Source organism: Primulina tabacum, chromosome 11 (assembly GCF_025594145.1).
Source record: "Primulina tabacum isolate GXHZ01 chromosome 11, ASM2559414v2, whole genome shotgun sequence".
In the NCBI taxonomy this organism is placed as follows: Eukaryota; Viridiplantae; Streptophyta; class Magnoliopsida; order Lamiales; family Gesneriaceae; genus Primulina; species Primulina tabacum.
This window is the reverse complement of record NC_134560.1, coordinates 2,976,323-2,991,167: the sequence shown is the minus strand read 5'-3', so window position 1 is coordinate 2,991,167 and position 14,845 is coordinate 2,976,323. Positions and strand designations below refer to the sequence as shown.

General features: G+C 30.7%; 1 protein-coding gene across 2 annotated transcripts; it reads left to right on the top strand.

Annotated features, from left to right (window-relative positions):
- Nucleotides 1-7,958: 7,958 nt before the first annotated feature.
- Nucleotides 7,959-14,189, top strand: LOC142518049 (putative hexosyltransferase MUCI70). Of its 2 annotated transcripts, XM_075620647.1 has the most exons (10): nucleotides 7,959-8,300; nucleotides 8,937-9,269; nucleotides 10,490-10,774; nucleotides 10,959-11,172; nucleotides 11,271-11,380; nucleotides 11,522-11,721; nucleotides 12,222-12,325; nucleotides 12,448-12,635; nucleotides 12,729-12,928; nucleotides 13,734-14,189. In XM_075620647.1, exons 2-10 carry the CDS (start codon nucleotides 9,011-9,013, stop codon nucleotides 13,926-13,928), a joined length of 1,755 nt encoding a protein of 584 aa, XP_075476762.1. In that variant the 5' UTR covers nucleotides 7,959-8,300; nucleotides 8,937-9,010; the 3' UTR covers nucleotides 13,929-14,189. The 2 variants fall into 2 exon arrangements, with proteins under 2 accessions (XP_075476762.1, XP_075476763.1); XM_075620648.1 differs by lacking the exon at nucleotides 10,490-10,774.
- Nucleotides 14,190-14,845: the final 656 nt, after the last annotated feature.

Below are 14,845 nucleotides of genomic sequence, written 5' to 3'. Positions count from 1 at the left end.
ATTCAGTCATTGTTTGTCTTTTAATGAAAGGTATATTTGGATGACATATTCATCTCATTTAATATTTTTTTGTAAAAAATATCAAATTCCAAACTAAGCATGTAAATTTTAAAGTACTTAGTTTTACTTGAGAAATACCTATTTTGAGTTTGCAAATACTTGATTTCGTAAATGAGATACTTACAATATGTATTAAAATACTGGATATTCGAATAGATAACATAAATTCACCAAGTATTGATATTTCAATGGAAAATGCATTTGGATGACATATTCATCTCAATTAATTTTTTTTTTGTAAAAAAAAATTCTCAAATAAACATGAAAATTTTAAAGTACTTGGTTTTACTTGAGAAGTACCTAATTTGAGTTGGCAAATACTTAATGTCGTAAATGAGATACTCACAATATGTATTAAAATATTGGATATTTGAATAGGCAATGTAAGTTCTCCAAGAGTCCAAGTGTTGGTATTTCCATGGAATATGCATTTGGATGATAAGTACCTAATTTGAGTATGTAAATACTTGATTTGAAATAGAAGATACTCATAATATATAATAGAATACTGAATATTCAAATATGCAACGTAAGTTCACCAAGTGTTGGCTTTTCATGGAAGATGCATTTAGATGACATATTCATCTCATTTAATATATTTTTTGTAAAAAAAATTCTCAAATAAGCATGAAAATTTTAAAGCACTTAATTTTACTTGAGAAATACCTAATTTGAGTTGGAAAATACTTGATTTCGTAAATGAGATCATCACAATATGTATTAAATATTGGATATTCAAATAGGCAACAAAAATTTTTTAGGTGTTGGTATTTCCATGGAATATGCATTTGAATAAGAAGTACTTAATTTGAGTTTGCAAATACTCGATTTGACACATGTGATACTCATAATATGTAATAAATACTGGATATTCGAATATGCAACGTAAGTTCCTCAAGTGTTGGCTTTCTATGGAAGATTCGTTTGGATGACATATTTATCTCATTTAATATATTTTTTGTAAAAAAAAAACCAAACAAACAAATTCTCAAATAAGCATTAAAATTTTAAAGTACTTAGTTTTACTTGAGAAGTATATAATTTCATATTGCAAATACTTGATTTGGTACATGAGATACTCATAATATGTAATAGAATACTGGATATTCGAATATGCAACGTAAGTTCACCAAGTGTTGGTCTTTCTATGGAAGATGCATTTGGATGACATATTCATCTCATTTAATATTTTTTTATAAAAGAAAAAAACAAATTATCTGATAGACTTAATTTAATTGTAATGATGATAGTCAAAACCAGTATATCTCGTTAGTAAACCAGAAGATAGTATGAAAACAAGAGTTCTCGTATCGCCTTAACAAAGCAGTACTCTTCGTGTACTTATCAGCTTAGAAAAAACAGAAGCAGAACTTGACTTTTGCTAAATCAGAACCTATCGATCATATATTAAATGTTGTCGTTACTTTACCAAATATGAGTATTAAATGCATCATTAATGTTGAACAAAGTCATTTAATACATTTTACCAAATTTGGTATGAAACAAGACTGATTGTTCTGAAGCTTTTTGCATGAATCTTTTTAGGTAATAAAGCTGATCCTATCAGAAGTCAAAGAAGCCGTTTTATTTATAGACGTTGGATTCAAGACTTCTATAAATACACAAGATCAACGATGTTTATAGGTTATCGAAACAACGTTTACATTCTCTTTATATACGAACGTCGATTTGAGCACTCAGACTTACTTATCATCTTCAAAGCACAATATTGACACCATCAAATAATCGAATTTGAGTATTTAAATGGTAAAATCAAGTATTTGTGAACTTGTATTAGGCATTATTTGTATTGATTTAGGTATCACATTAGATACTTCTCAAGTAAAAATAAGTATTTTAAAATTTTAATACTTAGTTGAGAATTTGTTAGTTAGTTAGTTTTTGTTTTTTTACAAAAAAAATATTAAATGAGATGAATATGTCAGCCAAATGCATCTTCCAAGGAAAGATAAATACTTGGTGAGCTTACAATGCATATTCGAATATCCAGTATTCTATTACATATTATGAGTATCTCATGTAACAAATTAAATATTTACAATATCAAATTAGGTACTTCACAAATAAAAACAAATACTTTAAAATTTTTATGCTTAGTTGGAAATTTGTTTTTTCTTTTACAGAAAAATATTAAATGATATGAATATGTCATCCAATTGCTTATTTCATGGAAATGTCAATACTTGGTGAACTTACGTTGCTTATTCGAATATCTAGTATTTTAATACATATCGTGGGTATCTCATTTACAAAATCAAGTATTTGCAAACTCAAATTAGGTACTTCTCAAGTAAAATTAAGTACTTTAAAATTTTCATACTTAGTTGAGAATTTGTTTTTTTTTTTAGTTATTAAATGAGATGAATATGTCATCTAAATGTATCTTCCATAAAATATCAACACTTGATGAACTTACGTTACTTATTCGAATATCCAGTATTTTAATACATATTGTGGGTATCTCATTTACAAAATCAAGTATTTGCAAACTCAAATTAGGTACTTCTCAAGTAAAACTAAGTACTTTAAAATTTTCATGCTTAGTTGAGAATTTGTTTTTTTTATTATTAAATGAGATGAATATGTCATCTAAATGTATCTTCCATAAAAATACCAACACTTGATGAACTTTCGTTGCTTATTCGAATATCCAGTATTTTAATACATATTGTGAGTATCTCATTTACGAAATCAAGTATTTGCAAACTCAAATTAAAATATTTCTCATTTAAGGAGTAAAATAAAATATTGATAGACTCGAATTAGATCATTTTTTCGTGCTAATTTAGGTATCATATTTTAACTTCACAAATGACATATCAAACGTCACTCAATATTACTTGAAACTATATTTTTTTATATACCAAAATAATCAAAATTGAGTCTTAAAAGGGTAAAATCAAGTATATATGAAATCAAATTAGGTACTATTTGTACTAATTTAGGTAGCACGTTTTTTATTCACAAATCTCATCATCAAAAAATATTCAATATTATCTTCAAATTATATATTTTGACATACTAAATCGAATTTGAGTATTTAAAATGTAAAATCAAGTGTTTGTGAACTCGAATTATGTATTATTTGTATTAATTTATGTATCACATTTTTGCTTCACGAATATCATCATCGGTGTCACTTAATATTAACTTCAAATTATATTTTGGCATCTGCAAATAATTGGATATGAGTATTTATGAGGTAAAATCATGTATTTATATACTCTAATTAGATACTCTTTGTACCAATTTAAGTATCACATTTTAACTTTACAAATGAAACAATCAAAAGTCACTTAATATTACTTGAAACTTAAGTATTTTCTTACAAATTTGAAGTATTCAAATAGCCAAATCAAATATTTGGAACCCGAAAATAGATATTTTATCGATCAAAATAAGTAATTTTCCTAATTCAACAATGTGTGAGAAACTGTGTTTTTTCAAAAATTAGATGACATGAATAAGTCATCTTAATGTATTTTTAATGAAAATACCAACAATTATTGAATTTATTGTGATAGCTCGAAGATCCAGTATTTTCTTACACATTTGGAGTATTCAAAGAGTAAAATCAAGCATTTAGAACTCCAAAATAAGCATTTTGTTGGTCAAAATAAATATTTAATCTTATTTCATGATGAGTGATGACCTATGTTTTTTTTAAAATAAAATAAAATGACATGAATAACTCATCCTAATGCATTTTTCATGAAAATACCAACAATGACTGAATTTATGGTGAATGTTCGAAAATACAGTATTTACTTATATATTTGAAGTATTCAAAGAGCGAAATCAAGTATCTGAAACCCCATAATAAGTACTTTGTATGTCAAAATAAGTATTTATTTTTATTACATGATAATTGAGAAACAATATTTTGTTAAAATTATATTTTAAATGGAGAAAAATAATATAATTTTTGTGGATAAAATAATATATTTATTTAAATCATAAAGGGTAAAAATGTAAAGTTTGCTTTATGAGTAGTTAAAACTAAATATATAGATATGTCAGGTATTGATTTCTAAACAATTATGACTAGATATTGAATTTTAACTGAAACAGTGAGGTATTTTTTGAAATTTACCGATAATTTAATTGGTAGCATTTTTTGGGAATTTATTAAATGTGGGCCCATGGAATTTATTATAATTTAGAAAACTCATGGCACTTGGGATCCATCATTAATTATTCCACGTGTTTTTTGGGGGTGCGTGAATATTTTTTAAATCTTTAAATTAAATTGACCTTTTCAATTTCTATACAGAAAGTATACTCACTTTACTTGACGCTCCCGACTCCGAGTATAAATATAAATTGATTTTGACCAATAATAATATCATCATAGTTTGGAATATGAAAAACATGGAGGAAAGTTGAAAGATTTTAATTTTTTTTATACTTAAATAAATTAAATTGAATTAAAAAGATGTATAATTAATAAAGAGTAGATATATTTTAGATGATCTCACATATTCGTGAGACGGTCTCACGAATATGTATTCGTGAAACATGTTAACACTGATGCTTCTTATGTTTACAATAAAAATGTAATACTTTTGACATAAAAAATAATATTTTTTTCATTAATAACTCAAATAGAAAATATATCTCATAAAATTGATAATATTAGATATTTAAATGATCAACTATCCTTATCTTTAAAAAATTTTAAATTTCATCAATCGTCGAAATTAGGGGAAGTTGGTGAAAAATCCTCAATCAAAACATTTCTTTGGGTTCACTCCCTACCCACAAAATTGTGGTACTATGTCATACAAAAATGTGGTACACTTCATGTGAAAATGTGGTACTAAAAAAATACACAGGGACTGAACACAAAAAAAAAAACGACGGCTAGAGACTGAAGGACAATTTCCCGTCGAAATTAATTAAATCATCAAACGCAGTCGGTCTTAACATTTTTTTTTACTAATATACTTATATTAATTATGTTTCGAAAACATGTTCAATCAATTTCTGAAGATAAAATAAGCAATTAGTTAATAATTTTTTTCCAAACGATATTTTAAATCTTTATAAAAATTCAAACAAATTTATATATTGTGTGGTCGTCGCATAGGGCCCTTACCGGAGAAGACCCCCGATTTTTTTATTTATTTATTTTAGTAATTTTGTTTATGTTTTATGTAATTGTGCGTATAAAAGAAACAAAAACAATAAGTGAAATATTCATTTTTTTTATCAAATAATTAATTGTTTCCTAAATTCATTATTGCATGTAAGATACTACTGACTATTATGGTGTCTGTTGCGTCTGAATAAATTATTTATTTATTTTTAAACTGAAGTTGTTAAAATATTTTTTGAGATCAACCATGATCCAAACAAGATTTAATGCATTACTTGTGATTTTGATCGACAGAGTTTCTAGAAGAAATTAATTGATTTATGGTCTTGAAGATAAAAATGCAAAAATATCAGGTTTTAATAGTTCTTTATAATACCCGTAAGACAAAAATTTATGTGAGACGATCTCACGGGTCGTATTTTGTGAGACGAATCTTTTATTTGGACCATCCATGAAAAAATATTATTTTTTATGCTAAGAGTATTACTTTATATTATGAATATGACGGTAGGGTTGACCGATGATAAAGATTCGTGAGACCGTCTCACAAGAGACCTTATCAATATGTAATGATACTGATTATTATTAGTATGGAATAAGTTTTTTGGGAGTTATTTTACCTGCTCAAACCGAAACATCCTAAGTTGATATATGACAAGGAAAAGGACGTAAATAACTTATGTAGCTTGGACACATATTGTCTCGTGATTATGGTAAATCTTAAACTCGAAACTTCTACGAGGTGGTTTCACAAGTCAATTTTGTGAGACAGATCTTCAATTTTTGTTGCACAAAGAAAAAAAATTTCATGTCAAAAGTGTTACTTTTTACTGTAAACATAGATAGAGTTGACATATCTCATTAAAAAAAAATCTACAAGATGGTTTCACAATAAACATATTCAATCTTAAATCCTTGGATGATATGTATTTTGTAACTCTTATCTGAATATTTCGAAACATAATTTAAAAATATGGATTTGAGTAATTCATCAAATCTCCACAATACCTAGTTACACATGTAGTATTTCTTTTTACAGCATATATTTCCTTTTGGGGTGAAGATAATTAATTCATGCACGACATCGACATGGAACCTCTTTTTTTTGGCCCTTTAAAGTTTTGGTACAAAATTACAGTGAAATGGTTAATATGTCAAGGAAAGGAGAGACAAGGGCCTCCTTAAAAAACAGATGTTTACCCCAGCCCCACCTCCTCTTGTTTTTTTTTTTAGTACAAAATTACATTGCAATGGCCCATCCAAAAACTCTCCAGTTCGTAGAGAGGCATCACGTGGAACGATTTCTGATCATTCACATGGCTCAATTTATGACATGTTTAGACTTCAGAACTTTACCCCATTCAAGATTTTTTTTATTTATAGAGAAATACTTATGAGCTCTTGCTTTGGTTGATGGATGATTAATGCAAATAGGAAATTAGTATTACATGGCCTATATATTTTTAAAAAATAAAAATTTCATGAGATGTATATCTTATATGGGTCATCAATGAATTTTTTTATGTGAAAATTATTATTATAAATATAGACAGAGTTGATCTGTTTCACGGATAAAGATCTGCGAGACCGTCTTACAAATTATTTTTGAGAAAGGCGAAAACTTGTGTGAGACGGTCTCACGAATCGTATTTTGTGAGACGTATCTCTTATTTGAGTCATCCATGAAAAAAATATTACTTTTTATGATAAGAGTATTACTTTTTATTGTGAATATCGGTAGGGTTGACCCGTCTCACATATAAAAATTCGTGGGACCGTCTCACAAGAGATCTATTCTTTGAGAAATCAAACGAGAAATATGACATTTGTTCCATTATATTTTCATTTTTTTTATGGTAACATGATAGGTTAGATTATTGATTTTATTCAACATTTCGTTGTTGTTTCATGGTATATATCAATTTTGCTAAAATAAAAATTATTGGGAGAACGTCTCATAGATCAATTTTATGATACATATATTTAATTCGACCCAACTCATTAAAAACATTATTTTTTACTGTCAAAACTCATGATAAGTATCTATCGAATTGACTTATTTAATCGACATAAACCAATATTGAGATCTTTTCACAAGAGATCAACTCGTTTTTAAATTACAAACAAAAAAATCATATTCTACAATACACATCAACATCTTTACACTTTTTAAATTAAAATTAGTTTATTCAAACATCCTTACAACTTTTTCTTAAAAATAAGACCATATAGCTTACAATACCCCAAGACTTCATATAAATATACAGTAGTTTATCCGTTGTTTTAATAGTTTTTTTTTTTTTTTTTTTTTTTGATCATTAGATAAAGCCATAGCTAAATCTTAGTGTGACTTTTTCTTTACGTAGATAAGCATTTAGATTTTAGAAATGCAGCTAAATTTTTTGCAATCACATTTAAAATTCAAATTGGAAATCAAGATTGCAATCCACATTCCATGATAACGATTATAGTTTCCAACTTATAAAATAAATAAATAAATAGCTAATTTTCAAAACATAAAAACTTATATGATATAATGTTATCGTCAATTTTGTGAGAGGAATCTCTAAATCCTTGAAAAATATTAATTTCTATGTCAAAAAATATTAATTGTAATTATAAAATAAAATAAATCAACTCGTCTCACAAATATAAATGTGTGACAAGTGAGACTTAATCATTCAAAAATTGTAATGTATTGCATAAAAAAAATTTGTTTTGCGATGAATTATTATTTGGTATATTTATCGTTTCCCCGAATTACCGAAACCCGCACACGAGAAAATATCCTTACAAAATAATTGGATTAGAGCATATTTCTTGAATTTTGCAAAAACCAAAAATATTATGGATGTTGGCAGTTGGCTCGTAATTTCCCAAAAATAATTGAATTCAACAAAAAAATATTTCACCAAGACGACGCGATTCCACTGTTATTAGGTGCCCACAAGAACGAGGAAAACAAGTCCTGCATTTTTAAAACTTTCCAGATTTTGTTTGTTGGATATTTGATTTCTTCAGAGTGTGAGTATTATTCGGAGGTGGGAGCAACCCAATCTGATAAATATCTCACTTTTTGGGTACTTTCGACTCGATCGTTTATCCGCATGCATTGATTTAGGTAGGTCCAGATTCGAAGTTCCCAAGCTAATGTATTCTTGGATTTCTGTTTTGATTGGAATTGCTTACGTCTGTCGCTGCTTTTGTTTTAGTATTTTTGTATTCTGGGTGATTGGCTTCTAAAAACGGAGCTCGGAGTTGTTCTACGTGCGACTGTGCTTGTTATTGTGGGAAATTAGGATTTGTTAAGGTGGGGGGTTTTAGAGCATTTCTTATCTTTTCTTCATTATTTTCCTGGAAATCGTTCGAGCATAAAAGGGGGCTGATCCTTATCATGTCATTGTTTCTAGTTGAAGAGTTGTAGGCTATCCGTTTTCTGTTGAAATGGGTGTGATAGATTTGGACCATTTCGTGGATTTGAAGTATGTCATCATCAACTTTTGGGAGTGATTTTGTGACGGGATTGACATTTGTTTGTGATGTGAAGCATGTGCGGCATTTCTCATTCCTTTTTTCAGAAAATAAAATAGCAAATTAACATACTTTATATTCTTGATCTTTGTGAACCAATACTTGATTTACTTTTATTGGTATACTTACTGTACCCGACAGGGAAATTTTTTCTTATCTATATGTCCTGTTAGTAGATGTATTCAATTATTGATCATCTGGGATGTGATTTGCGATTTTCACACAGCATATTATCTGTGAATGAATGCCGAATTTGCTGTGAAAAGAGATGAAAATAACTTCTGAGGGTTTGGAGTTACAATGACTGGAGGGTCATTGGGTCTTAGAGCATCAGGTAGTTATGGATTATTGCAGCAACAGCCACTGAATGGAGGGTTGCTACCTCAGAACTTGTACATTCCTCGGAGGCCTTCAAAGTCATCCCTTAATGGTTATAAGGAAAAAGAAAGACAAGTTCATTCTGTTTTCAGATATTTAAGCCAGAGGAAAGTGGGAATGCTGATTTTAGCATCCCTTGCTCTTTTAGCTTTCACGACAGTATTCTTTACCGTCAATAAAGGTGGTTTGATGCAATGCATTTCATATTCTTTTGTTGTCAGTATTCTATCTGATATTGATCACATCTCAACATTGATGTGGCCTCAAGACTCTTCGCCACTAATTGATGAAGGGTCATAAGATTCCTGTTTTTGGCTTTAGTCTCTGAGTAATTGTATTGAACTTAATCATTATTATAATTTATATCCCAAGAATTTATTTCTGGTTAGGTTCTTTGCATCAGCTGAGATGTTTGTTATTTATCTGGCTTAGTTCCTAATATTTCCCTTATAATCAGTGCTAGTTGTATTAATAATTCCAGCGTTGCACATGCACAAGCGCATTCACTTTCAAATAGTTGAATTTTAATTTTTTTAACTCTAATCTTTATATTCGACATTGCGATGATAAAATACGGACGATATCTTAAAGATGAGATATCAAGATATTAAAAATAGTTTCTATTAGTTTTCTTGGTTTCCAATAGTGTGTGTATAATAGAATAATAAAGATTAATGTTATATAGTGAAATGACTAAACTTAATGTGTTTTTGTAATTTTTAAAAGTGACACACCAAAGAGAACAAACTCTTAATTACTTTACTCAGTATACACTATAGATAAATTTATCATGTTTATTAACAGGCCAGGAGATGTTGATCCTAGGCTTAAGGCGTGTCATGACTCAATCCTTACGCCTAAACTCATAGGAATGCACGTCTATTCAATAAAGCATTCTCTTTTGCTGTGAATCATTTACTCTCGTGCACTTTAAAGGCGCAAGGAATGCCTTAAACACTTCTTAAATATAGAGATGCTGAATCCGCGGTGAAATGTAGGACACTTGTCATTCATCTCACTTGAAGGGTAATGAACACACACACATGCAATATATAAATATGTTACTGTTCGATAATTTGTGTTTTATAAAGTATTTTATATTGGATGGTGCATGATGAAATTTTCTGCACATAATAGATTCCTATAGTATTATTGCTTAGTGAACCTTTATTCGTCAAGGCTCATTCTTCACATGACATATTGCGTCCAGGCTTTACGATACCCTTGCCCCTCTAATAACCATAAAACCTGCTTCCCTTTTTCCTTGTTAGGGGGTATCCTTCTGTCAGATTATTAAGTTTGTTATTAACTATTTCTAGTTTCATTATCCAGTTATGCAAGTAACCAAATTTATGTGCCTCGTATTGTTAACTTATACCAGTGATTTATTATTGATGTCAGAGGCTGATTTGGGAGACTCTAGTTTGGATTTTGATTCAAGAGATCCTAATAAGTCTCATGCTTTATATTCATTGTTGACTGGGAAAGAAACAATGCCAAATAATAGTAGTATTAAGATGAATAAAGTTACAGTATGTGATGAGAATGCTGGCTGGTACCCGTCCATCTCCCATGCTTCAGCAGCAGTTGTTGATTCTAGTGCTGCTTCTTTTTGGGATAATCCATGTAAAAATTTTGCATTTCCACCCCCTCCTCCCGGTGATAGAAGGCGCATTGGACCTCGCCGTAAGTTGCCTCGCTGTTACATTACTTTATAGATTTCTATTTTTGGATAGCTATTGTTCTACTGACATCCTAACCGACTACTGGTATTAATGTGATGGATTGTATTTCACATCTATGTTTGTGTTCTTTACATGCCTAAATACTCTTAGATATAGTAATATGATTTCTTATTTTGTTGCCTCAGCATGCCCGGTGTGTTACATTCCTGTGGAGCATGCCATAGCTAGTAAACCCAACTTCCCCTCAGAATCTCCTGTGCTTCGTCATTTAACATATTTCTCTGAAGAAAATCCTCTGAGAACTGAACCAAATGGAGGCTCCGACTTTGGTGGCTACCCTTCTCTGAAACAGAGAGAGGATTCTTTTGATATAAAAGAATCCATGACCGTGCACTGTGGGTAGGCTAAATTTCCTGTTTGCTTTATGTAGACAATATTTTATTTTTACCAAAATCTTTGCTTGTATTTATTTCCTTTACTTGCTTCTTGCCCTTTAGATTTGTAAAAGGATGTGGACCAAGAGATCAAACTGGTTATGACATTGATGCTGATGATCTTAAAGAATTGGAGCAGTTCCATGAGGTCATTGTGGCCTCCGCTATATTTGGTACTTCTGCGTTTGAATTTTTCCTTATTAGATCAGCATGCATTTGTCCAATGCCAGTCGAGAAGCTTGGAAATACTTGCACCTTGCCTGATGTCTTAACCCCCTGCTGTTTATGAAGCCCTTCTACATATTTTTGCATAGGTAACTATGATGTGATTCAACAACCGAGGAATATTGGTGAAGTTGCGAGAAAAAATGTCCCCTTTTTCATGTTTGTTGATAAAGAGACCGAAGCATATATGAAGAATAACAGTGTCTTGGACGGTGGGAAACAGGTTGGATTATGGAGAATTATTGTTGTACACAATGTGCCCTATAAAGATGCAAGAAGAAATGGGAAGGTTAGTTTTCTTCCTTTTTGTGTTCTTCACATATGTTGATTTCAATCTATCTGTACATTGGTTTCTGTTCTGACCATACTGTTCTTTGGTCCAAATTTGACGTATTCTTCCAAGAAAATTTTGGTTTCTTTGGACTTGAGTATTCTTATTTAATCAACTTTGATGTTATGTTTTCATTTTACCTAATGATTAGGAATTTGTTATTTTTACTGTGCCCACTTTAGATTAATCCAGTTGCAGCAGCTGCAGAAGAAAGTTTTTATTTAACTTAATGAAAAGATTTGCTGATGATAATTCATTTGGTCTGGCTTTCATCTTGGGCGTTGGCACATCCTATATTTGCGAGTCATTTGATTGTTACTGAATGAAATTTATAGTTTGTACTGTTATGTAGTTTCTTGGGAGTTGGATTCAGTTTTTATCTTGACTTATTTTCATTCGTGTTGTTGTATGATAGCTCATAGCATATGGAGCTGAACAAATGAGTATTTGATCTGCAGGTGCCAAAGCTCTTGTTGCATAGGCTTTTTCCTAATGTTCGGTACTCTATCTGGATTGATGGAAAGCTTAGACTAGTCGTGGATCCATACCAAATTCTTGAGAAGTATGCCTCCCCCCTTGTTGTTGTCATGACTTCATCTATATTTTACAACTTTGTCAACATAGAGTGCATCCATGACTGGTTGCGGGACTGCAATTACCCATCTTGCTTACTTTCTTTCACAGGTTCCTGTGGCGCCAAAATGCTACTTTTGCCATATCAAGACACTATAGTCGTTTTGATGTTTTTGAAGAAGCCGAGGCTAATAAAGCTGCAGGAAAATATGATAATGCTTCCATTGATTACCAAATTGATTATTACAAAAAGGAGGGTTTAACATCATACACTCTAGATAAGCTTCCTATAACTAGTGGTATGTCTGTGTGACTTATATAAATGGAATATGCTTTCACTTTAGTTTCAAAAGTGATGATGTTTGATTTCTGCATGGACCAAATTTCTGCAGATGTTCCTGAAGGGTGTGTAATAATAAGAGAGCACATACCCATCACAAACCTTTTCAGTTGTCTATGGTTTAATGAAGTTGATCGATTCACGTCTAGAGATCAGCTGAGTTTTGCAACTGTGAGGGATAAAGTGAAAGAAAGAGTTAATTGGAACATTAACATGTTTCTAGACTGTGAGAGGCGGAATTTCGTGATACAGGTTGCATTTGTTTTATCTTATCACAATATTCTTGACTCACAGAATGTATGTTAATTTATGAGGTTCGAGCACTGTTTTTGGGTTTGTTTGTGCTGGGAAGAAGGGGTTCAAGTACTAACGATTTATGATCACAAGGCAACATGTATTTGACTTTGCACTTTATAAACCTCGGGCAGTGTGTGTAATTTGGTGAAAGTTCAACAGAGGCGGATGCTTTAACCAATTCCTTTTCAGATAATGTATGATTGAGGATGATTAGTCGCACCTACTGGTTTTTTAGGGGCACTTGTACAAATTGGCTTTTTTAGATCCCTTAATGGGTGCTGATTTTCAAAACGATTTCAGATACTTGTTGGTTCTTACATGTGAGATGGGTTACCCTCATAAATATATGTAAGCATATTTTTATGTTGGCAAACTCTATTTCTGTTTGTAAAATTTGATTGGTTGAACGGCGTTTGATATAAGAACCAAGAGAACTCAATTGAAAATTTCAAGGAATGGTAACTAGTGTAGCATTCGGAAAATTTGATTTGCATAATGATGATGTCTGGCCACCAACTGTCATGTTGGTGTAAAAAAAAAACCTTGTGTTTTTACCATTTTGGAATTGGACTCTCAAGTTGTACCCTTAGATAATCTGCAAATGCTTCATGCCTTGAACCATCGAACTATCCTTAATGCATGTATAGTGATTATATTTGTTCAGTTTCTTCTTGTCTGATTTTGTGTTTGGCAAGTAAAATTTCCAGATCACCCGATCCTTACTTGTGCATCAGTAATGTTGGAATCCCATTGTTTACAGGCATATCACAGAGATTTATTGGAACAAAGAGCTCATCAGCAGGCTATGGCTAGAAATCACCCTCCCCCAGTTCTGATTCACGAAAAAACCCCTGTGAAGAGAAATCTAGTCCGGCCTGGTAGAGGAAACAAGAAGCCTAGTTCAAGGAGGCGCCGGAAAGTAATTCCCAGGAACAAGGAAAATTTCTTCATTTGATTTTTTGCTCCATTTTTTCAAGTGAGTGTTTTAGCTTGTTATTACCAACCAGGTGTAGGACAATTTTTCGAGTTATTTTTTCCCAAGGTGAAGAGTTCAGCTTTTAGCTTAGAAGGTAGAGAAGAAAGCGACTCGAAGATTGTTAAAAATTATCTAATTTTATTCATTACATTGTACATATAACTGTGCCTATGTGGCTATGTTTATGATGGACCAAAATCCCCTGCGATAAAGCAAAGACATTACTCACTGTGCCTCAATATAGATGGCTACATTACGTGTTTTCATTTTGAAAATAATGATTATTTTTATAGAATGCCATACCATTTAAAAACATTTTAAAGGTACCTAGAACTTTCAGATTAGAATTTTAATTAAAATTATGTAGCAATACTTTTTGGCAAGATCTCTTCCAGATATTCAGATCCACGAGTTTAATAATTCAATGATCCACATAAAAACTGACACAAGTTTATTTATTTTTTAAGTGATCATTTATCATCACTTTATTTGATATTTCATTTCTTTCAATCGTTTGTTTTATGCGCATGCGACTTCAAAGACGCAGACAGGAATTATTCATAATTTTTCTGACGCCCCACCATTATTCACAACAATCATGTCCAAAAGTCGTCTTTAAAATTTTGAAAAGATCAAGACTTAATGCCGGGTCAGTTAAAAAAGTAACAGTGAGATAGAAATTATTTAAAAAATAAGTACTCCGATTTTTTTTTAAGAAACAAGAAGTTGACTTTTGATTATTACATTAACTGAAATTAAACTCTTTAACTTAATTAATTATCCCATTCTTTTTCTTCTCTGCACATACATATTTCCCCAATTAAAATTTACGAGTCTTTTTCCCCAAATCGAGATATGTCGATCTAAAACCAATTTAATCGACCATGATCGACCCA

Coding starts and splice junctions, on each gene's coding strand:
- LOC142518049 (XM_075620647.1), top strand. CDS start 9,011: ATGACTGGAGGGTCATTGGGTCTTAGAGCATCAGGTAGTTATGGATTA. Junction 9,270..10,489: donor ATTCTTTACCGTCAATAAAG/GTGGTTTGATGC, acceptor TATTGATGTCAG/AGGCTGATTTGGGAGACTCT. Junction 11,381..11,521: donor TGTGGCCTCCGCTATATTTG/GTACTTCTGCGT, acceptor ATTTTTGCATAG/GTAACTATGATGTGATTCAA.